Source organism: Argopecten irradians, chromosome 5 (genome assembly GCF_041381155.1).
Source record: "Argopecten irradians isolate NY chromosome 5, Ai_NY, whole genome shotgun sequence".
Classification (NCBI taxonomy): Eukaryota; Metazoa; Mollusca; class Bivalvia; order Pectinida; family Pectinidae; genus Argopecten; species Argopecten irradians.
The window spans coordinates 12,351,907-12,374,812 of NC_091138.1; the positions used below are offsets into that span (position 1 = coordinate 12,351,907).

Sequence of the window (22,906 nt, forward strand, 5' to 3'; positions counted from 1 at the left end):
GCCTAAAATTTCATATGTAGGTCCCACTAGGGCCCTAGTTGTGCATATTGCATTTTGGGGTAAAAAAAAAGTGTGTCCATATTTGTCTGATCTGTATGGTTACTATAGCTAGTGTGTCCATATTTGTCCGATCTGTATGGTTACTATAGCTAGTGTGTCCATATTTGTGCGATCTGTATGGTTACTATAGCTAGTGTGTCCATATTTGTCCGATCTGTATGGTTACTATAGCTAGTGTGTCCATATTTGTGCGATCTGTATGGTTACTATAGCTAGTGTGTCCATATTTGTCCGATCTGTATGGTTACTATAGCTAGTGTGTCCATATTTGTCTGATCTGTATGGTTACTATAGCTAGTGTGTCCATATTTGTCCGATCTGTATGGTTACTATAGCTAGTGTGTCCATATTTGTCTGATCTGTATGGTTACTATAGCTAGTGTGTCCATATTTGTCTGATCTGTATGGTTACTACAGCTAGTGTGTCCATATTTGTGTGATATGTATGGTTACTACAGCTAGTGTGTCCATGTTTGTCCGATCTGTATGGTTACTATAGCTGGCTATGTGTCCATATTTGTCTGATCTGTATGGTTACTAAGCTAGTGTGTCCATATTTGTGATCTGTATGGTTACTACAGCTAGTGTGTCCATATTTGTCGATCTGTATGGTTACTACAGCTAGTGTGTCCATATTTGTGCGATATGTATGGTTACTATAGCTAGTGTGTGTCCATATTTGTGCGATCTGTATGGTTACTACACAGCTAGTGTGTCCATATTTGTCCGATCTGTATGGTTACTACAGCTAGTGTGTCCATATTTGTCCATCTGTATGGTTACTAAGCTAGTGTGTCCATATTTGTCCGATCTGTATGGTTACTATAGCTAGTGTGTCCATATTTGTCCGATCTGTATGGTTACTATAGCTAGTGTGTCCATATTTGTCTGATCTGTATGGTTACTATAGCTAGTGTATCCATATTTGTCCGATCTGTATGGTTACTATAGCTAGTGTGTCCATATAGTCCATGCGATCTGTATGGTTACTATAGCTAGTGTGTCCATATTTGTACGATCTGTATGGTTACTATAGCTAGTGTGTCCATGTTTGTCCGATCTGTATGGTTACTATAGTTAGTGTGTCCATGTTTGTCCGATCTGTATGGTTACTATAGCTAGTGTGTCCATATTTGTGCGATCTGTATGGTTACTATAGCTAGTGTGTCCATATTTGTCTGATCTGTATGGTTACTATAGCTAGTGTGTCCATATTTGTCTGATCTGTATGGTTACTATAGCTAGTGTGTCCATATTTGTCCGATCTGTATGGTTACTATAGCTAGTGTGTCCATATTTGTCTGATCTGTATGGTTACTATAGCTAGTGTGTCCATATTTGTCCGATCTGTATGGTTACTATAGCTAGTGTGTCCATATTTGTCCGATCTGTATGGTTACTATAGCTAGTGTGTCCATATTTGTCCGATCTGTATGGTTACTATAGCTAGTGTGTCCATATTTGTACGATCTGTATGGTTACTATAGCTAGTGTGTCCATATTTGTCCGATCTGTATGGTTACTATAGCTAGTGTATCCATATTTGTCTGATCTGTATGGTTACTATAGCTAGTGTGTCCATATTTGTCCGATCTGTATGGTTACTATAGCTAGTGTGTCCATATTTGTGCGATCTGTATGGTTACTATAGCTAGTGTGTCCATATTTGTGCGATCTGTATGGTTACTATAGCTAGTGTGTCCATATTTGTCTGATCTGTATGGTTACTATAGCTAGTGTGTCCATATTTGTCCGATCTGTATGGTTACTATAGCTAGTGTGTCCATATTTGTGCGATCTGTATGGTTACTATAGCTAGTGTGTCCATATTTGTCTGATCTGTATGGTTACTATAGCTAGTGTGTCCATATTTGTGCGATCTGTATGGTTACTATAGCTAGTGTGTCCATATTTGTCTGATCTGTATGGTTACTATAGCTAGTGTGTCCATATTTACAAACAGGATGAAGGTGACACCATCAGGTCAGATCTTATCTTAGCTGGCCTAAACCGATGATTGAGTAAAACATCTGCAGAGATAGATGGTGGCTGTTATACAATGGGTGTCCACCTGGTTACCAGATACCAGTGTTAGGGCTGGAAAGTACAGTTGAACTAAGCTAACTTTAATAAGCTTTGTCAGCTTACTGGTGTTAAAGTCACACATGTTTTAATCTGTGATTAATGAATTTTATTTCTAGAAAATGTTCTTACAATTCAAAATGATAATTTTCTCATCTATAGTGTAAGCTTGCGAAACTTAGCACAATAGGGAGTTGATATCTTTGTAAATAAGCTCTCTCCTGAGACCTATGATATAATATTTAGAAGAAAAAACGCCTTCCCATTGAAGTTTCAATATACATATATTCTAAAATTTGGGTATTGATGTCTAAAGGTTGCATTTTGTCAATGATTTTAGAGAGAACAAACTAACGGAATGGATATGTTGCTTGGTGTCTTCGGTGGCATGGTCCGGTGATATAGCACTAATTAAGGGCAATAGTTCTACTATGCATGAAGACTCAACACGAACATACGCAGTCTCCCAAAACACGCACTTCACACATGCTATACACATTACCCTGGCTTTTAATTAATCAATCAAACAAACAAGAACAAATTGTAAACGCTATTTGTGTGAGATCATGTTTTGTGAGTTACTAAAAGCTCCGGGGGAAAACGCAATCATAAATACGGAATATATATCGTCTATTACTCAAGGAAGATAAATATTGGTGATTGCTAAATGGACAATAACTTAAATATAACTGACGGAAAGAATTTATCAAAATTGAAAGGTGATATCTCATCAAAGGGAATAAATATGACATTAATTCATGTCATAAAAACTTTGGTGATTCTAGGATATTTCCTTTCAATATCACGAGACCTTTTCACTGAACAGCATAATAAGAAGCATTCACTTGTTACCATGAATACATGTTCAAATCTAATCGAAGACTTCAGTCTATCTCGACTAAATATCCGTGAAACGCACATATCTGTAGGTTCTACATCAAAATATGTAATACTACAGGGCGCGGGGGATATTTTTGGAAGTGGACGAAATTCGATTTTCCCATGGAAAATGAAAAATAAACCACGAATACATGTCAATTACATTATATGGGTTTGAATTTAGGACACATTACTTCTCAACCATCGCATATAACAGTTTTAAAATATTTTCAAAGCAAAGGATAAAATGATTGGACAAAAGTAACAGCTTTATGGGACAGTTTTAGACCTGATCACTCGTCCAGCTCATGTAACTTACATTTATCACTCGTTTAGCCGTTGTCCAGTAATCAGAAATGAACTTGATGAAGTGAATTTGTGTCATCACCTGGTCCTAATGATAAGATAAATACACTCATAAAAACACACTGTCATCTCTGGCTCTCTGCATTGAGGGAACGAAACAGCACTGACCATGGTAAGTTCACTTATAACAAAAAAAAAAAAAACATTGTCGGAATCATTGTAGTATAGTGAAGCTTTTGGTTATGCTCAACTGTTGAAATCTAAGTTTTTTCTATTTATAAGTGCCACTTGTATTTTATAGTTTCTTTAGATTAAAGCACAGTTATAAATGTACATCTATGTGTGATTACACATACATGTTTGTAATTCTATGAGGAGATTATTTTAGTATACTTAAACTTTGTGTTCAAATCAGTTAAAAACAAATCCTTATTAGCTTTGAAAAATTCTTCCAATCAAGACGCCAAGATTTTACACTTCTATAATATCTTTTTCTAGTATTATGATATTTACTTTAGAAATGTGTGGTTGTTTTTCGATCGTTTTTATGTATATGCTGGATTTGTAGGCAATACGTTTGCAAGTACAAAAATACCGTAATGCTTGCTGAATTAAAACAGATTAATTCAGAAAAGTTCATTGATACCGAGGATACACAAATGTTTGTTGTTGGTTTTTTTTCTAGAAGAGAATTAGATTTTTGTTTAATGAAAAGAAATTAAAAACTTATCCATATAAAGGAATGGGGCCACCAATAGTACATATTTTTCCTGTACTGTAATTCAGTCTGGTCTATACAGTTTGCCTTTTTTCCTCGTTTTGTTGTCTATTATATACGGTGGCTGATTTATGCCATTTCGTCTTTTCGTCTTTTCGCCTGTTCAAGGCGTTTGTCATAATGGGGCTTATATCACCTTAATGACGGCACTTTGTATATATGTGTAGGATGATTTTGAAAGGAAAATTATCGCTCTTTCCAACGGTAGTAACCGTTTTTATGACGATGTACTAGAAATGTGATTTTATAGCCGCTAAAGGTGGGCGGGTTAGAAATTTGGAGTCTAAGTCTTTCCACCCTTCTCGTATATAGTACCATGTAGAGTATGATTTTTATCGTTTTTCAGTCTAAACCTCTAAAACGTCCAAGAATGGTCTTACGGCACTCTGGTGGGTCCATGATTATATAATCTGTAACTAATTCTCAGATCCCTGTGATCTTTCATATACATATGAATGTACGACGGAGATAATAATGTAATTTCTAATGTACAATTAAGATGAAGACCATATCATGTATATAGGCATAATACACAGTACATTGTACGACCTGACTGTAATAATCAAAGGCCCACCACCTTTCCGAAACGGATTTTAATTTTTAAAATGGGAATGTAAAACGAGATCGATAATCTTGTAGAGTTGCAAAAGTAATTAACTTACCGTTAATACTACACTTATCATCACCTTCTGAGCAATTTAATTAAAATGAATAAAATGTTAATTTTCATATCGCGGGTCGTCTTATGTTTCCCGCCGTCGTCCTAAATACCGCGCGGTAGTTGGCTAGCATTGCACCAGACGGCAAAACAACGATACTACTTTCCTCTGTTATATCATATATTACGCAGGCAATCTTGCATATTTGGTGTTGTTACCTCATCTAAGGTCATCGGTATATATTTTCTGATGTTATAAATGTTTTTAAGACACCTTTGTTTTGCTCCGGAAAGGTAGTGGGCCTGTATTTGAGCAATTCCTTTATAGTAAAAGTCGCCACGAGTTGTTTTTCATAATTATTTTGTTAACAATTGATCCTAGTTTTGATGTCTATTATATTGTAAGTTTGTCTTTTTATCCTCGTTTTGATGTCTATTATATCCTAAGTTTTCCTTTTTTATCCTCGTTTTGATGTCTATTATATCCTAAGTTTTCCTTTTTATCCTCGTTTTGATGTCTATTATATCCTAAGTTTTCCTTTTTATCCTCGTTTTGATGTCTATTATATCCTAAGTTTCTTTTTCCTTTTTTATCCTCGTTTTGATGTCGTTTGATTATATCCTAAGTTTTCCTTTTTATCCTCGTTTTTTTTGATGTCTATTATATCCTAAGTTTTCCTTTTTTATCCTCGTTTTGATGTCTATTATATCCTAAGTTTTCCTTTTTATCCTCGTTTTGATGTCTATTATATTGTCAGTGGCGTAGCTAGGTCTGGATAGGTCTGCATGCCTGGGGGTGCAGGGGGCGACAGCCCCGGTAGGGGGTATGGGGGGCGAAGCCCCCCAGAAGCTGACGGGAAATTGTTACAACGTAGTAACCATTTTACTTCTTTGGTAACTATTAACGTATATACCAATGGTTAAATGGAGGTAACGATATTTAGTTGATAACCATTCAAAACTATACACAAAATCAGAACTGTGGTGGTTTTTTTATATACATATAATAGTACTATACTAGACTCCCCTGACAAGTGTTCGAACAAAAAAACAACGGATTTTTGTCTGTAAAAAATAAAATAATAAGCAATGGGAGAATTTTGTGTTATTTCAACTGATGAAAAACTTATGGCGAATATTTTAAACAAAATTGATATTAAGTTTACGTAATTGCGTAAGAAGGGACAAGTCCTCAACCACCTCAATAAAAAAATTAAACATAGTATTTATGACCTATTTTTCTACATATTCTGTGCTATTTCTAACAATTACAATAACATTTTTTTTCTTAATCAACAATCTGTTCATGTTCTACAAAAATAAAAGTCAACTATTTCGTGAGTAGACACCGAAAATCATGGATTAACACGCGTTTTAACGGGGCGGGAAGTGAACTAAAGTTGAAAATTCACTTTGGCCAAGAACATATTGCAATTGCTATTTCAGTTGATTTGCTATCATTTAAATATAGTTATATGTTTTTAGAATATTTCTCACTTTTCATGCGATGTTGTTTATTTTGGTATTCGTAAGTGTTTCCCGATTCAAAATCCACATTTGCTTGAGGGAATTTGGTGAAGAAGTCTAATATTGTCTTCGACAAGATTCAAACAATCAAATTTAACAACTAAATTCACGTGGTAACCGGAAATATATAGACTATTCTAATAATTTTCCAGAATGGCCAATCTTCAAGTCTGTCAAATGTGCACAAAGTTATGTTAGGCATACAGTTGGACATATCATATGTATTTATACATAATTTATATTCAGCAGCGTTACGTGCATTCAAATGTGTTCTGACTGTACAAAAATGTAAGTCAGATTATTTATTGCATGCTTGAGCATGCAAGCATGCACGGGCGCTACGCCACTGATTGTAAGTTTGTCTTTTTATCCTCGTTTTGATGTCTATTATATTGTAAATTTGTCTTTTTATCCTCGTTTTGATGTCTATTATTCCTAAGTTTTACTTTTTATCCTCGTTTTGATGTCTATGATATCCTAAGTTTTACTTTTTATCCTCGTTTTGATGTCTATGATATCCTAAGTTTTCCTTTTTATCCTCGTTTTGATGTCTATTATATCCTAAGTTTTCCTTTTTATCCTCGTTTTGATGTCTATTATATCGTAAGTTTTCCTTTTTATCCTCGTTTTGATGTCTATTATATCGTAAGTTTTACTTTTTATCCTCGTTTTGATGTCTATGATATCCTAAGTTTTCCTTTTTATCCTCGTTTTGATGTCTATTATATCCTAAGTTTTCCTTTTTATCCTCGTTTTGATGTCTATTATATCCTAAGTTTTCCTTTTTATCCTCGTTTTGATGTCTATTATATCCTAAGTTTTCCTTTTTATCCTCGTTTTGATGTCTATTATATCCTAAGTTTTCCTTTTTATCCTCGTTTTGATGTCTATTATATCGTAAGGTTGCCTCGGTCTATATTTTGTTGGCACTATAATTATCATTTTCTTTTATCCTTTTAATATTCTCTTCTTTCGTTTTATTGTTTCAATTAATTCAGGGTATTGATATTAAGAATTAAATTCATTTGTATTAAAATGTCGCTTCTAGTTTTCCATTCTTTGATATTAATTATACCATTGTTTTTATTATCATTTTCTGTCGTTTTAGTGTTTCTAAAAATATTTTAGGTTGTCGATCCTGATTTTCATTCATTTTTAGTCCTAGTAAATGGTGTTTAGAAATCAACTACAGTAATACCGATAGAAATCAACCACATTCTAGTATTCGTTTAAAGTACGTGTACCTAATAATATAATCACAATGCCATTAAAATGAAACTAGTGATCTTTTCTCACTTCAGATCGCCATCGCCATTTCCCTTGCGTGCTTGTTGCACTATACCTACAGTGCTACACCAGCACCGACAACGCCCACCACGACGGTGAACCCTTTGGACGTCCAGATGGGTGACATCAGACAGACGGTGGAAGGTTTGTCGCGTCAGATGGTCATGCAACAGCTCGGGGTGGAGGAACGAATCCGATCAGACGGCGACTCGGGCATTAAACAGAAACTCGTAACGACGAGGGGAACCAAGCCTTATCTCAACGATATCATCTCCTCACCCAAAATAGCTGACTTAAGCGATTCCTGGACAAAAGGACGTCTACTATCTATTGGAACTAATGTCTTTGTGATGAATGGAGTCGAGTTTAGGCTTCACTCGCAAAATTTCAAACTAAATATGCCAAGCAGGACAAGCAAGGATTGGCATAAAGTTGAAGAAATTCCTTTCCCTGAAGTGCCACACTCTGTCCTCTCCAAACACAATGTCTCTGAACAGATCGAAGATATGAGGGAATACTTCAGAGCTTTCAAGAACCAGGACACAAAGATACGGAGTGACTATTCTCGCTACTTTAAGCCGGTACTCTGCTATTTAGAGGGAGCTTGGTTAGATGGTGCTGCCCATGACCAAAGAAGATGGCTTGGCGAGGCTTATACCACAGAGTTCTTTGCCTCTGATGGACAAGAAACAGGCCACGCATTTAACCCCACCAAGATCATGAGAGTTGTAAACGGTACTGCCTTTTATGCACATTGGAATACACGTATTTTATGTCATCCAATTAAACAAGAGGTTAAGCTTGCATCATTCTATGTCAAGGATGACTTGGCAGCTCGTCTGTCTGGAAAGCAAAGTATGTATGATTTCTCCAAGTCCTCGACTGCACGTTTTGACCTTGGTGAGTTTGGTAGACCTTCCAGACATTTCTCCGCTGACCTTGGGTTTGGTAAACAGGACCCGACCTTTACTCAATACACAACAATGGACGCTATAATGGAGGAGATTCCCGGTGCAGATAACTATCCCGCCCACACCACCGGCGGAGCGTTCGGTCTGACGGCCTACAATGCTCACTTCGCCCGAAACAACACGGAGCTGAACCTAGCACGCTACCATCACTGGTACCGAGTGTTACAGAAGGGAGCCATGGGAACCACAGTCATCAACCGCGGCTACGCTGACAGAACCCTCTGGGTAGCCAGCACCACACAGGACAAGGTGGCGCCTATGACGTATAAGGACTGTCATTACGATCGTAACACACACAAACAGAACTGCACAGAATATGTCGCTAAATACACGTATGCCCTCCCGCTGGAGATCGTATGGATGACTCCACTACTGAGTTGGAACCCATATAACTTACAACATTTCCCTGGAGATACCCACAAGAGCCCTGCTAACACCATTCACCCACACGGACATGATGGACGCACTCCAGCGAAAGCCTGGCTCGGCACCAATGAAGACAGTTTCTGTCGAACACCAGCCGAGTTCTTCACTCACGCATCGGGTCAGCGCTATGTAAATGACAGATCGGGTCATGCCCATAAGGTTGTACCATCCGGCTTTCAGACAATTCTGCGGGAGATACCTACTGTAGGAAACGTCCGACTCAGATACCCTGTCGTACCAACTCATCAAGAAGGAAACGCTATTTACAAGGAGCTAGAAGCGCTGAAGGATCTTGTAATGAACATGGCCGTCAACACACGGTACTTCCACACTAAACCTGACGCTGTTAAAAGTATTGCTGGTGGTGACGTGAGAGAAGAGCATTATACAACTTCATCAACCTCCGTCACACCTCCCGGGAGTCACATTCACGACATCTTCCTCTCTCAGGACGACATTGCTGACCTCGAGGCAGGCAAGAGGGTGGCAGTGTATACCAGTCTAAACAATGGTCATCAACACGTCCTCGAGATCTACGCCGAGAAGGCCAACCACTATCGCCTTGGTCACTACAGAATTGGTCTGTGTGATGGTCAGCTCTCGTGCTGGGACGGTCACAACAATGTATTGTATTATACTTCTTAGAGAATGTTAAATTTCTGAAGTAATAAAGCAATGATTACAACGAAAAGTTAACTTTTCCCTGTTTGAAAGATTAAAGCTTTAGAAGGTACCAATATAAACGTGGTGTCAAAGAAACCTCTGCAGAAGTATATAACCGTCTAGATCAGCTATAGCTTTACAGAGTATCTAGCGAAAAAGACATGATTTCACATATTGGGACAGAACAGCTGGTTCCGATAATTTCTAGGAGTCTCTTAATGCATAGCACGGTAAAAACTAGGACAATAACATACAATACAGCAAGTCATTCATGATAGAATCTAATATCAGAGAAACGGAGAACTTTAGCAAATTATCACAACGTCAGATATGGTACCACAGGTGAACTGACAATCAACCAGTGGGCTTTCACATGGTACTGTTGCTTTATGTTGTACTTTACACACAGGATAAAACGATAGAAAGTAGCAATAAAGCAATTGATGTCGCATAAAGGTCCAGGCACAGGGAGTTGTTCCCAACGATGAGTTATATCTAAGATAGGTCACGTCTATTTATATACATTATCTTAATATATCTCATCATTGAGAACACGGCCCTGTGGTCCAGGTATGGTTTCCCACTTCATGATAGATGGAATGAACGATTTGTGATCGGGTTCTACAGTGGACTGGTGTTAAGATGTTTTCTCTAGTCAATAAAGCATTACTTTCATCAGTAGGGAAACATTGAGGTCAAACTCGATACATGTACACGTTTCTGAAAAAAAACAGAAACGCCAGATTGCTATGTTTCTCAATAATTGGCAATATAACTTTGTCAATTAAGATTTTAACCAAGTACGAAAATCACTGTATAGTACTCTCACCATCAACAGATTGTGGGGTTATCAAACTGACTTTTGGAACCGTCATAAATTTGTTCCGTCCACGTTACCGATTTTCATTTAAAGCCTTGAATAAACATCTGTATCTTGCCGTCGGTCCCGTTCTGTGTATGTTTATGTTTAACAGCTAAGCAACTCAGATCGTAGACTTTGAAAGTTGAAGTTACATAGATTCTCCTTAAGTTATCCTGTTTTCCTTACCTCTAGCTAGTTCTTGTACACGTCCCTGGATATTAGCAGGACGTTATTCAACCAACCCACTTTACTTGGGCCTGGTCTATGGTACCTTACTGGACAGGACGATTGAAAACAGGACATTACATAGGAGGTTTTACCGCCATTCTTAAGAAGGGATTGAAGAGGTCGCTCTCACATTTTGTAGCCGGTGTAACGTTGAAAATGGACCTCCGTTGAAAATTGACCTCGGGTCAGTTTTCAACGTTGAAAACGGACCCCGAATGCCGTTGAAAATTGAACATGCCGTTGAAAATTGACGGTGTCTAGGGTCAATTCTCAACGGCAGGTCTGTTGAAAAATGACCGTTGAAAAATGACCTTGGCAAACTATCAACGGATGGTCTGTTGATATAACTTGCACAAACTCTGTTATCGCCATTCCTAATTTAAGCGACCCTTCTATGCTGGTATTTAAATTACGTAATCACCTCGATTTGAATTGAAATTTGGTATTGTTATCATCGTAACAAATACCTCATTTAAATATTTTAGGTGCTTGTATGTTTATTATGGAGAATACGTCACTACAAAACTTTCATTTTTTCTATAGTCATTTTGTTCGTCTGTGTAGATAATGTTAATCTAATTGTTCTCAGACTGAGGAATATAACACTGAGGTAACGTAGTAAATAAAAATGAATAGTTGTTATCAACTGCATGCAAAGTTTGTACTATGTGGTGTTCACTTCCGAGCACCAGTGGATAGTGTTACAAAACTATAATTATAGGATATTATTAATTTGTTTCTTAATGATTTTTATGATTATATTTTCGACGATTTAACGTTTGTCAGATATTCCCTGCAATACAAGAATGCATGTATTATATCTGCGTATGGATCAGTTATGTTGTGTTCTGCGTATAGTTGTGTTGTGTTGTTGTATTGTTTTGTGGTTGTGTGTTTTTGTGTTGTGTGTTGTGTGGTGTTGTTGTGTTGTTGTTCCGTGTTTGTGTAGTGTTGTTACGTGATGTTTTTGTGTGTGTTGTTGCGTTATGTTGAGTGATGTTGTATCCGGTGTTGTGGTGTTGTGTTGTTAGGTGGTGTTGTATTGTTGTTGTGTTATGTTGTGGTTGTATGTTGTTGTGTTGTGTTGTGTGATGTGTTGTTGTGTGATGTGTTGTTGTGTGATGTTTTGTTGTGTGATTTTGTGTTGTGTTATGTTGTATGATGTTGTGTTGTGTGATGTTGTCGTGTGTTATGTTGTGTGTTATTGAGTTGTTTTTGGGTGGTGTTGTATTGTTGTTGTTGCGTGGTTGTGTTATATGGTTGTATTGTGTGTTTTGTTATGTGTTGTTGTGTGATGTTGTGTTGTTGTGTTGTTGTCGGGAGTTGTGTTGCTGTGTATTGTTGTGTTGTTAGGTGGTGTTGTATGTTGTGGTGTGGTTGTGTTGTTGTGTGATGTTTTGTTGTGTGATTTTGTGTTGTGTTATGTTGTGTGATGTTGTGTTGTGTAATGTTGTCGTGTGTTGTGTTGTTGTGTGTTATTGTGTTGTTTTTGGGTGGTGTTGTATTGTTGTTGCGTGGTTGTGTGTTGTGGTTGTGGTGTGTGTTGTGTTATGTGTTGTTGTGTGATGTTTTGTTGTTATGTGTTGTGAGATGTGTTGTGGTTTTGTGGTGTTGTGGTGTCGTGTTGTGATGTTTTGTAAAAACAAGTTCTTATGGGGTCACTTTTCAACGGGGTCTATTTTCAACGGGTCGGTGTAAAAAGTGTGCTGAAAGTTCAGTTTTCAACGGGTTTCGGGGTCATTTTTCAACACTGAAAAATGACCCGAGGTCAGTTTTCAACGGGGGTCCATTTTCAACGTTACACCGGATTCACCGGTTTCCATATTACTTGGTGGTTCAAAAAGATGAACAAAATGGAAAGCAAGCAGCCATGTAGGATTTTAGCAATTATAGTTAATGGGTTCTTTTTTCGAAATTGTACATACAGAGATTCCCTTGGTCTGTAGTTGAACATATTGTGGAACTGGAAAGCAGCAAGGTAAACTGGTCACATTTAATCGACGAGGATGGTCCCATTTTGGATGCTATAAAGCATTGAAACCATGAAAACCGCTTTGGCAGCTATACATTTTGTAGTTTTAGTTTGAAACTATGTATTGAAAAAAAACAAAAGAATAAAATGAAATGTAGTATAATTAAAAAAATGATTCCAAAAGCTATAATAAGTGTATTGGTCATACCTTATTACAAAACCTGGTTACCATGGCAACCAAATGCAGCAAAGAGAAAACCTCTTGCACATCCACTTATGGTTCCCAAACTGAAATTGACCCAGTAATTCAGGTGAAATTATTCAAACAAATTTTTTCTACCTACAGAAAGACAGCCAGACACATAAGCTGATTCCACAGCCTATTCAAAAGATTAAACACTGAAGTAGGATCCAAAGCTGTCTGATTAGTCTACTGAACAAGGAGCCACAAAGCGTGGCATTATTCCCCACCCTCTGCAGTTGGAATAAAACCCAAATACATCGAGGTCAAAGTAACAATTATTCAAGTATAAATTACTTTAAAAGTATGTGTGCATTTTAAAACAGTAAAAAAATTAAGAGCAGGTAACAAAAAGAAACTGTAATTTGGTATTTTTGACTGAGTTTCCATGGTGACAGAAAACATTCCAAAAATTGAAGGCCCCAAATAGCAAAAGGCACAACTAGGGCACTTGTCTGATATATACAGAAAGTTTCATGGAGTTGCATTGAATGGTTTTGGAGTTATAGTCCGGAAACAAAAGGAAACAGTAATTTGGTAATTTTGACTATGTGTTTCCATGGTAACGGAAAATAATCCAAAAATGGAAGGTCCGCAATAGTAAAAGGCACAACTAGGGCATTTGTCTGATGTATTCAGAAAGTTTCACGGAGCAGCATTGAACGGTTTTGGAGTTCTAGTCCGGAAACAAAAGGACACATTATTTTAGTTTTTTTGACTAAATTTTCCATGGTAACAGAAAAACTTTCCTAAATAGAAGGTCCAAAATAACAAAGGCACAACTAGGGCATTTGACTGATACATTCATAAGTTTCATGGAGCTATGTTAAACAGTTTGGGAGTTATAGTCCAGAATCAAAAGGAAACAGTAATTTGGTTTTTTGACAAAGTTTCCATAGTAACCGAAAAAATTCCCAAAGTGGAAGGTCTGCAATAGCAAAAGGCACAACTAAGGCACTTGACTGATGTATGCAGCAAGTTTCAAGGAGCTGTGTTGAAGTTGAACGGTTTTTCAGTTATAGTCTAGAAAAGGATCTCGGACAGACGGACGGACGGATGGAGCCCAAAACAATATCCCCCGCAAACGTGTTTCGTGGAGGATAACAAGTCTGAACAGCATGTCATTGTGTTCCTTTTATTCTTATATGAACAACATTGAACTAGCTTCCATGTCAAGTTATATATATTTTAATGGCTTAATCAATAATATTATTATAATGAATAACATATTAAATTAATGCATATTCATTTTAGTGGTGTTATTTTGTCAATAAATAACATTAATATTATAACAATACATATAAAGTAATTAACACCCCAAAAGAATCCTGGTACCCACCTCTGAGTCGTGATAATATATCCTTAGTATACTATGATTGATACCTGGTATCTTGGTGCCCACCAAAGAATGATATATGTCAAACAATGGACAGAAGGATCTTTTCTCTGCTTATCAAACTTCAACAATCAAAATCCAAGATGGCCAACAGGCAGCCATCTGTCAAATATTACCCCAAAATGCAATATGCACAACTAGAACCTATGTGGAGCCAAAACAAATGAAATTTGAGATAGATCCTTTCAGTACCTTCTAAGAAATAGCAGTAACAAACTTCAACTATCAAAACCCAAGATGGCAGCCTGTCAACCAATCTCGTTGATCAGTCCCAAAATGTAATATGCACAACTATGATCCTAGGGGAACTTCCATATGAAATGAGAAAGATCCTTTCTGAGAAATAGTGATATCAAGAATTGTGAAAGGATGGACGGAAGGACCACAGACGAAAGGCGATTCAATATCATCTGAGAATGTTGGCTAAAAATACAATCAATGAAAATAATGAATGTAAATTGGTAGTCTAAATATAAAAAAATCAAAAAGTCTATAAAAACCATACATTTACATACTACAGTAATATCAAAACAAGATTATAATGAACATGCTTAAAACAGATTCATGATTATAACATAGTATATTTCATTCCTCACCAAGGTTCCTAGAAGTTATTTGAGATACGTATAGGAAGACCCATGATTAAAGTGAATAGTCGAGCAAAGAAAACCAGTCTAACTGCGTTCATTGGCCTTCCAAAAGTCCTTACATATCGAAATGACAGTCAAGTTCTGCTTGCGTTGTCTAGTTTTTAAACATTGAAATTATGTAAATTTAGCACAGTTCTAAAAATAAAGTTGCCTAACTTTTTGAAAGCGAGGCTGCATGGAAATGTCCTCCAATACAAATTAATTTCTTCACTTGCACAACGATTTTGACAGGAAACTTTATTTTTCTATTTCATAAGAAATTATTCTGAATATATTAACACATCTTTACCGACTTTGGTCTTCCTTTGCCTGACTATTCACTTTAAAAGGAGGAAATTTCCTCGGTTGCCAGGGATATGTCATAACAATAATTTACTGCACCTTTAAAAACTATAAAATAATATAGAGGTATTGTAATGTAAAGAATAAGACACGGTATAAGTTACTTACTGTATACATGGTCAGTGTAAAATACATAAACTAACTTTCATAGGGAGCAAGAAACATGTACCGGTATTAGTTAATAATGCCTACAAAAATGTCAATAATAATGTGTACATTTTCTTAAAATCTAGTATGATTTTCAAAATTAAATGCAATATTTCAAAATAAATTCAAGTCAAAATCTCAAGTTAACAAAAGAAGAGTATGTGTATATTTAGTTTCCAACATTTTGTTCATCAAAAATTAAAATAGGAAAGTTTTGAATCAACCATGACAACCATTATAAATAGCACCAGGGTCATGTGATGTCCATTTGATTACTTTACATAAAAGAAGTCAATTATCAATCATAATACATTTTTGCTATTCATTCCACTTTGATAACCAAAAGAAATATTTTAAATTAAAAGAACTCTAGAACAACATGGATTAGCGGATTGCTGTGAAAGCGAGAATGGAGAAAACAGATTGGTTTAAGAACACATTTATTTATTCTAGTAAGGAACATAATAAGAACAGCTACAGGTATGTGTAACAAACGTATGATGTGAAATAATTAAACTTTACCTAGACAGCTATAATGTTTTCTTGTGACATGTGTTATGAGACATCCATTAAACTCATGTCTCTGAATTCTACCCAGCAGCTTTGGTGCCATGATGGTGTTTATTGGTAACCATTAAGTAAATAATTCAGCTGTAATCTTTCCAGAAACCAAAGCTTTAAAGTTTGTTCTCACTTAGGTTATATGACAAGCATTGCATATGTATCATTACCTTGGTTTGTGTTAAAAATTTTAAATAAGCATATTATGACCACAAAGTTATCTCAATAAGGTCTTGGAGAGCTGGGCAGTGGAAGAACAGAATCTTACATAGCTGTCTTTCTTAACCACAAGTCATGTAATTGTTAAATTACTGCCTCCACCCATATATATATATATATATATATATATGTTAATATATGTTAGCACCTGGGTATGCTTAAACTTTTTAAAAATGCCACAAAACTCAATTCAATTCAGAAACACATTGGGCAGGTTTACTATCGTAATAAAACCTTCGGCTAGGGATTTCATCACCAAAAGTCATCCATATTTATTACTCTTTTTTATCAACATCTGTGGTACTGATATCAGATATCTGGCTAGAATCAGCAATCTCAGTCGTTTGACTGTCAGCAGTTTGTGAATCGGTAACTAGACTGGAGTCCACTACTCTCTCTGCTTCTTACTGTCACTGACCCCAGTGTCGGCCTGATCTTGACTCTCGCTGACCACATTGTCAGCCTGATCTTGACTCTCGCAGACCACACTGTCAGCCTGATCTTGACTCTCGCTGACCACACTGTCAGCCTTATCTTGACTCTCGCTGACCATCGATTTCAGTTGGTCAAGATCGTCCATACCAGGTGGAGAACCAGGCGAGTCAGGTTCATTATTCACATCAGAATCAGCCAACGACACGTCTGCATTAGTCTGACTTAGTACATACAATACTTTCCCAGCTTTTAACAGTCTGTCTCTGTACTCTAAATGCTACAATAAAAACAAAACAATAAATCAATGGTCAGTTATACATAATGAAACAGAGGTTACTGTATAGTTGTTGAATTTCCCCGGGGTAGGGGATTTCATAGTTTTCTTCCACTTGTATATACTGATTTTTTGGATATTTTTGACACTGTAAAATGAAATCACCTGACAACAAAAAACAACAACTGACTCTAGAGTTTATATTGCTCATAAGGCTAAGTCTAGTGCAACAGGATGCAGATTTATAATAAATTTAATCACTGCCTCTGCCAGAGATTGAACTCAGGACCTGTGGATTACTAGTCTGACATTCACGCGATAGAGCTAACTAGAAGTTCTCTCTAGCCGAGTGATACATAGTATTGACCAGGGTTATACTAGCAATGTTATGGTTAGTGTTTATTCCATCAAGGATTCTAAAGATGTACCTCTGTCTACCCCTATTGGGCCCTGTTCTCCAGTCCCAGAGACAATTTATTCATGTGTTACCATTCATTCTCACAAGAATGTTTCTGACCATTTGGTTAAGTTCACAACCTTATGTTGACAGACATAGAGATGGACACCATGACCAGGTGAGCTAACAAATTAAAGATAACAAGGAGCCACAAAGCATGGCATTATCCCCGCTTGCTGCTGTTGGTGTAAAAACCTAAATACATCAAGTTCAAAGTAACATCAGGTGACAAAAAGAAACTGTGTTTTTTTCAGAATTTCCATGGTAACAGAAAAAAATCCAAAAATTGAAGGTCCACAACAGCACAACTAGGATATTTGTCTGATATATACAGAAAGTTTCATGCAGCTACGTTGAATGGTTTTGGAGTAATAGCTCGGAAACTAAAAGAAACCGTAATTTGGTATTTTTGAGTTTCCATGGTAAAGGAAAAAATTCCCAAAATGAAAGGTCCATAGTTTCCATAGTAATAGAAAAAACACCTAACATGGAAGGTCCGAAATAGCAAAAGGCACAACTAGGGAACTTGTCTGATATTTTCAGAAAGTTTCAAGGAGCTGCGTTAAACGGTTTTGAAGTTATAGTCCGGAAACAAAAGGAAATGGTAATTTTCTATTTTTGACTAAGTTTCCATGGTAACAGAAAAAACTCTCAAAATGGAAGGTCCGCAATAGCAAAAGCCACAATTAGGGTACTTGTCTGATGTATACACAAAGTTCAAGGAGCTGCCTAGAACGGTTTTTGAGTAATAGCCCAGAAAAGAATCACGGACAGAGCCCAAAACGGTATACCCTACAAACGCATTTAGCGGGGATAACAAAAGTAGGTACATATCACAGCCTTTCCACTTTCCAGTTTTTCATTTGATTAAATATTTCAAGGGATGAAACAGAAATGATCACAATACCAGTGACTAGTGTTAAAATGGCCTTACATTAAAGCTGCCAACCTGAGAAGAATTGGCCAACTGGTCAAAAGTTTGATGGTCTCTAACCTAGCTGTCTGTAATAGACCATAGAGCTGCTATAGTAGGACACCAAACAATACATACCCTGTATAGGTTTTCAGGAACACCTACAAATCCATTCATGGCCCCATAACAAGCAGCTGCTATCACACCAGTACTGTCACTGTCTCCTCGGTGGAACATAGCTCTATGTAAACACAGAATAATCTTAAACATCACCAAACACAAAAGTCGAACCTGGAAGGTTCTATAATCTGATGGCTGTATGATGAATTCTTCTTAGTCCAATATTTATTTATATTAATTATATAATCATATACAGTAATGCTGAGTATAACATGTAATATTAGGTGTGCTTTCTTTTGTAGTTTGAAACTTTGATATGATAGAAATATTTGTGGTTAGCTGATGGAGCAGTAGTGACAAAACTATACAAACAAAATTCTTTACAGTGTCCTTGTATGTCTTTTGATTATTGGGAATTCAGAATATATACTGTTTTGTTCCACAATAAATAATACAAAATTACAAGTATGCAGTCAGAAACAGTCAGTTTTAATAATGAATCAGTAGATGACAGAATGTTATATATAATGTCATGTGTACTGAATCAGTAGATGACAGAATATTATATATAATGTCATGTGTAATGAATCAGTAGATGACAGAATATTATATATAATGTCATGTGTAATGAATCAGTAGATGACAGAATAGTATATATAATGTCATGTGTACTGAATCAGTAGATGACAGAATATTATATATAATGTCATGTGTACTGAATCAGTAGATGACAGAATATTATATATAATGTCATGTGTACTGAATCAGTAGATGACAGAATATTATATATAATGTCATGTGTACTGAATCAGTAGATGACAGAATATTATATACAATGTCATGTGTACTGAATCAGTAGATGACAGAATATTATATATAATGTCATGTGTACTGAATCAGTAGATGACAGAATATTATATATAATGTCATGTGTACTGAATCAGTAGATGACAGAATATTATATACAATGTCATGTGTACTGAATCAGTAGATGACAGAATATTATATATAATGTCATGGTGTACTGAATCAGTAGATGACAGAATATTATATATATGCATTGTAATGTCAGTAGTAGTATGAATCAGTAGATGACAGAATATATATATAATGTCATGTGTTCTGAATCAGTAGATGACAGAATATTATATATAATGTCATGTGTACTGAATCAGTAGATGACAGAATATTATATATAATGTCATGTGTACTGAATCAGTAGATGACAGAATATTATATACAATGTCATGTGTACTGAATCAGTAGATGACAGAATATTATATATAATGTCATGTGTACTGAATCAGTAGATGACAGAATATTATATATAATGTCATGTGTACTGAATCAGTAGATGACAGAATATTATATATAATGTCATGTGTACTGAATCAGTAGATGACAGAATATTATATATAATGTCATGTGTAATGAATCAGTAGATGACAGAATATTATATATAATGTCATGTGTACTGAATCAGTAGATGACAGAATATTATATACATTTATTGCCCTGATGGTAGGGAGACATGACGCTTTGTTTACCCAAGGCATGTCATATTTCCCGAGGGCGTAGCCAGAGGGAAATATGACTTGCCGCGGATAAACTAAGCGTCATGTCTCCCTACCGTCAGGGCAATAAATTGTTTATTATACCAACAAATAAAGTTTTTCTCGTGCTAAAATATAAGTCTAACGTAATGGCTAGACTTAAAGTTGTGTACTGAATCAGTAGATGACAGAATATTATATATAATGTCATGTGTACTGAATCAGTAGATGACAGAATATTATATATGATGTCATGTTTAATGAATCAGTAGATGACAGAATATTATATATAATGTCATGTGTACTGAATCCGTAGATGACAGAATATCATATATGATGTCATGTGTAATGAATCAGTAGATGACAGAATATTATATATAATGTCATGTGTAATGAATCAGTAGATGACAGAATATTATATATAATGTCATGTGTAATGAATCAGTAGATGACAGAATATTATATATAATGTCATGTGTAATGAATCAGTAGATGACAGAATATTATATATAATGTCATGACTCATGTGTAATGAATCAGTAGATGACAGAATATTATATATAATGTCATGTGTAATGAATCAGTAGATGACAGAATATTATATATAATGTCATGACTCATGTGTAATGAATCAGTAGATGACAGAATATTATATATAATGTCATGTGTACTGAATCAGTAGATGACAGAATATTATATATAATGTCATGTGTAATGAATCAGTAGATGACAGAATATCATATATAATGTGTAACCTTACCTACTACATAACTCTGCCCAGTCGTTTCCACATCCAAGGAGAGCGTCGTACCTAAACCAGATCATACCATTATGACATGTATCCAACTAGTTTGCAAACAAAATTTATTTCATAACCCGATGAAATAAAAAAAATAGTGACTTCAATGCTTATAATTCATTTTCCAGGCTACTTTATAAAATGAAATACGTTTACATGCACGACTCCATTGATTTTTTTCAAAGGGATTATTTTTTCCAAATCATTACGCAACGTCAATGTTTCTATTGTGATGTCACGATAACGTCGGGTTTCTGTGCCATTCTCCGATCTTTTTTGTCATCTTGGAATGAAAAACATGTATAGGCCAATCAGAAAGCCAGAAACAAACAATTATAATAAAACAATAATTACGCAATCATCGGAGCATCATGTCCACTAGCTCCACCCCATCCATCAAAGCTGACAGATGTAACAAATGCATCCCTTTCCTCTACGCCATAGTCTGCTGGGAAGGATGGCTCCGATGTTCCATCTGAGATCCCACGTAACTTCAAATACTTCGTCCAAGCATCTCTAAAGTAGCCATTTTTCCTGCAAGAAAAGAAACCAATTAAGTTTTAACAAACAAGTACACTTTTCTTGTTTTTTTGCAAAAATTTCATATTCTTAAATCATTTGTTCAATTAATCATGGGTCTGAAACCAACACAAAGACCAGGTTTGGGATAGTAGATCCAGTTTATTAATGTTATGTAATGATTACCGCAATGACATCATAAATGATATTACATAATATATCAAAATTATTCTTCTGAATCTCCGTATGTAAAACTGGATCTATAGACTATTCTAACAATTATAAACTATGTACCGGTATAAGAATATATAACAATTAAGTAAGAAATAATAAACATTAAAACATTGGGAATGGGTAGCCAACCGTGGGCCAATTTTTTTTTACTCTACAGCTAGCACGCCATTATGTAAAACGCCTTATCACCACGCCTCGCTGCTATAGAGTGATCCTCATGTCTTATAAGATGGACCCCGAGTCCTAAACTCCACTTACTACAACAGGATTGGATTGGTCAGTGTAGTGAATGACCACAACATTGATAGGCTCCTTACCACTGTCACTTAAGTGCCATACCCCCCTCCATCACCTGGGGGCAGGGGTGTCAATGTGGTAATAACCATCACCTCTAAGTGCAAAGGCACCTGATACAATCACCCTTCCCCGGCATCCCCTAGGGAGCCAGGGAATAGAAGGTGGGTGGTACATTCACTACACTGATAGTTTATTTACAACATATACTTGGCTCCCATCCCCTATCTTAATAACATATTAAAAACATTAATACTTCCATTGATAAGTAACTTCAAGTCTCTTGTTATCTTTGAACAGAAAACACAGCCAGTGGAAAGGGTCAAAATTGGGGAAGTAAATCATAGCCCTTCCCGGTCTCCATACACAAACATTGCTTTGTTGTACAAGCATATCATAGCAACCCCCTATCCACAGCACATGCAGCAACCCCCCTTCCCACAGCACATTCAGCAAACCAACACCACCCTTCCCTACCCACAGCACCTGGCTACTCGAAACCTTGATAAAACTAAAAGTGTGCGCACTACAAATAAACATCTATCATATTACTTTGGTCTATGGTGTAACATGGTTACAAATATTCAAGGACAAATCAAATTTAGAATCAATCAAAACAAAAATCAAATGTTCTTTTGGCTACAAATTCTTGAACAATAGCTTAATTGATCATTTACCATCACTGTTGATTATGAATGAAGAAATAGTTCATTAAATGAAGTTCTGGCATATGTCTGAATCAGAACAAGAACACAGTCCAGAGTCCGGAATTAAAAATATGGATTTCAAGTTGATTCCCACAATACTTCTGCCGCAAGTCTGATCAAATTTCATGTTCATTTTTCGCTATAAAACAAATTTTGAATGAGGAATCAAATGTCATTTTATTTGTTTGTTTGTTTGTTTGATTAATTAACGTCCTATTAACAGCCTTGGTCATGTAAGGACTGCCTCCCATGTATGCGATGTGTTGCGTATATGTTGTGCGAGGTGCGTGTTGTGGGAGACTGTGGTATATTCATGTTGTGTCTTCTTGTATAGTGGAACTGTTGC

At 36.1% G+C, this 22,906-nt stretch overlaps 2 protein-coding genes across 2 annotated transcripts in view; one reads left to right on the forward strand and one right to left on the reverse strand.

Moving 5' to 3' along the window:
* The first annotated feature begins 3,448 nt into the window (after window positions 1-3,448).
* LOC138322879 (uncharacterized) lies at window positions 3,449-9,665 on the forward strand. Its single transcript, XM_069267080.1, has 2 exons — window positions 3,449-3,499; window positions 7,592-9,665. Exons 1-2 carry the CDS (start codon window positions 3,497-3,499, stop codon window positions 9,617-9,619), a joined length of 2,031 nt encoding a protein of 676 aa, XP_069123181.1. The 5' UTR covers window positions 3,449-3,496; the 3' UTR covers window positions 9,620-9,665.
* A 4,447-nt stretch (window positions 9,666-14,112) lies between these two features.
* Window positions 14,113-22,906, reverse strand: part of LOC138322880 (ADP-ribosylhydrolase ARH1-like) — a 33,048-nt gene continuing 24,254 nt past the window's right edge. Inside the window, exons 9-12 of the mRNA XM_069267081.1 lie at window positions 21,161-21,340; window positions 20,768-20,818; window positions 18,473-18,575; window positions 14,113-16,967 (exon numbers count right to left, since the gene is read on the reverse strand). Of these exons, the coding sequence (XP_069123182.1) occupies window positions 16,644-16,967; window positions 18,473-18,575; window positions 20,768-20,818; window positions 21,161-21,340 (658 nt within the window). The 3' untranslated portion in view covers window positions 14,113-16,643. The remainder of the gene's footprint in view (window positions 16,968-18,472; window positions 18,576-20,767; window positions 20,819-21,160; window positions 21,341-22,906) is intronic.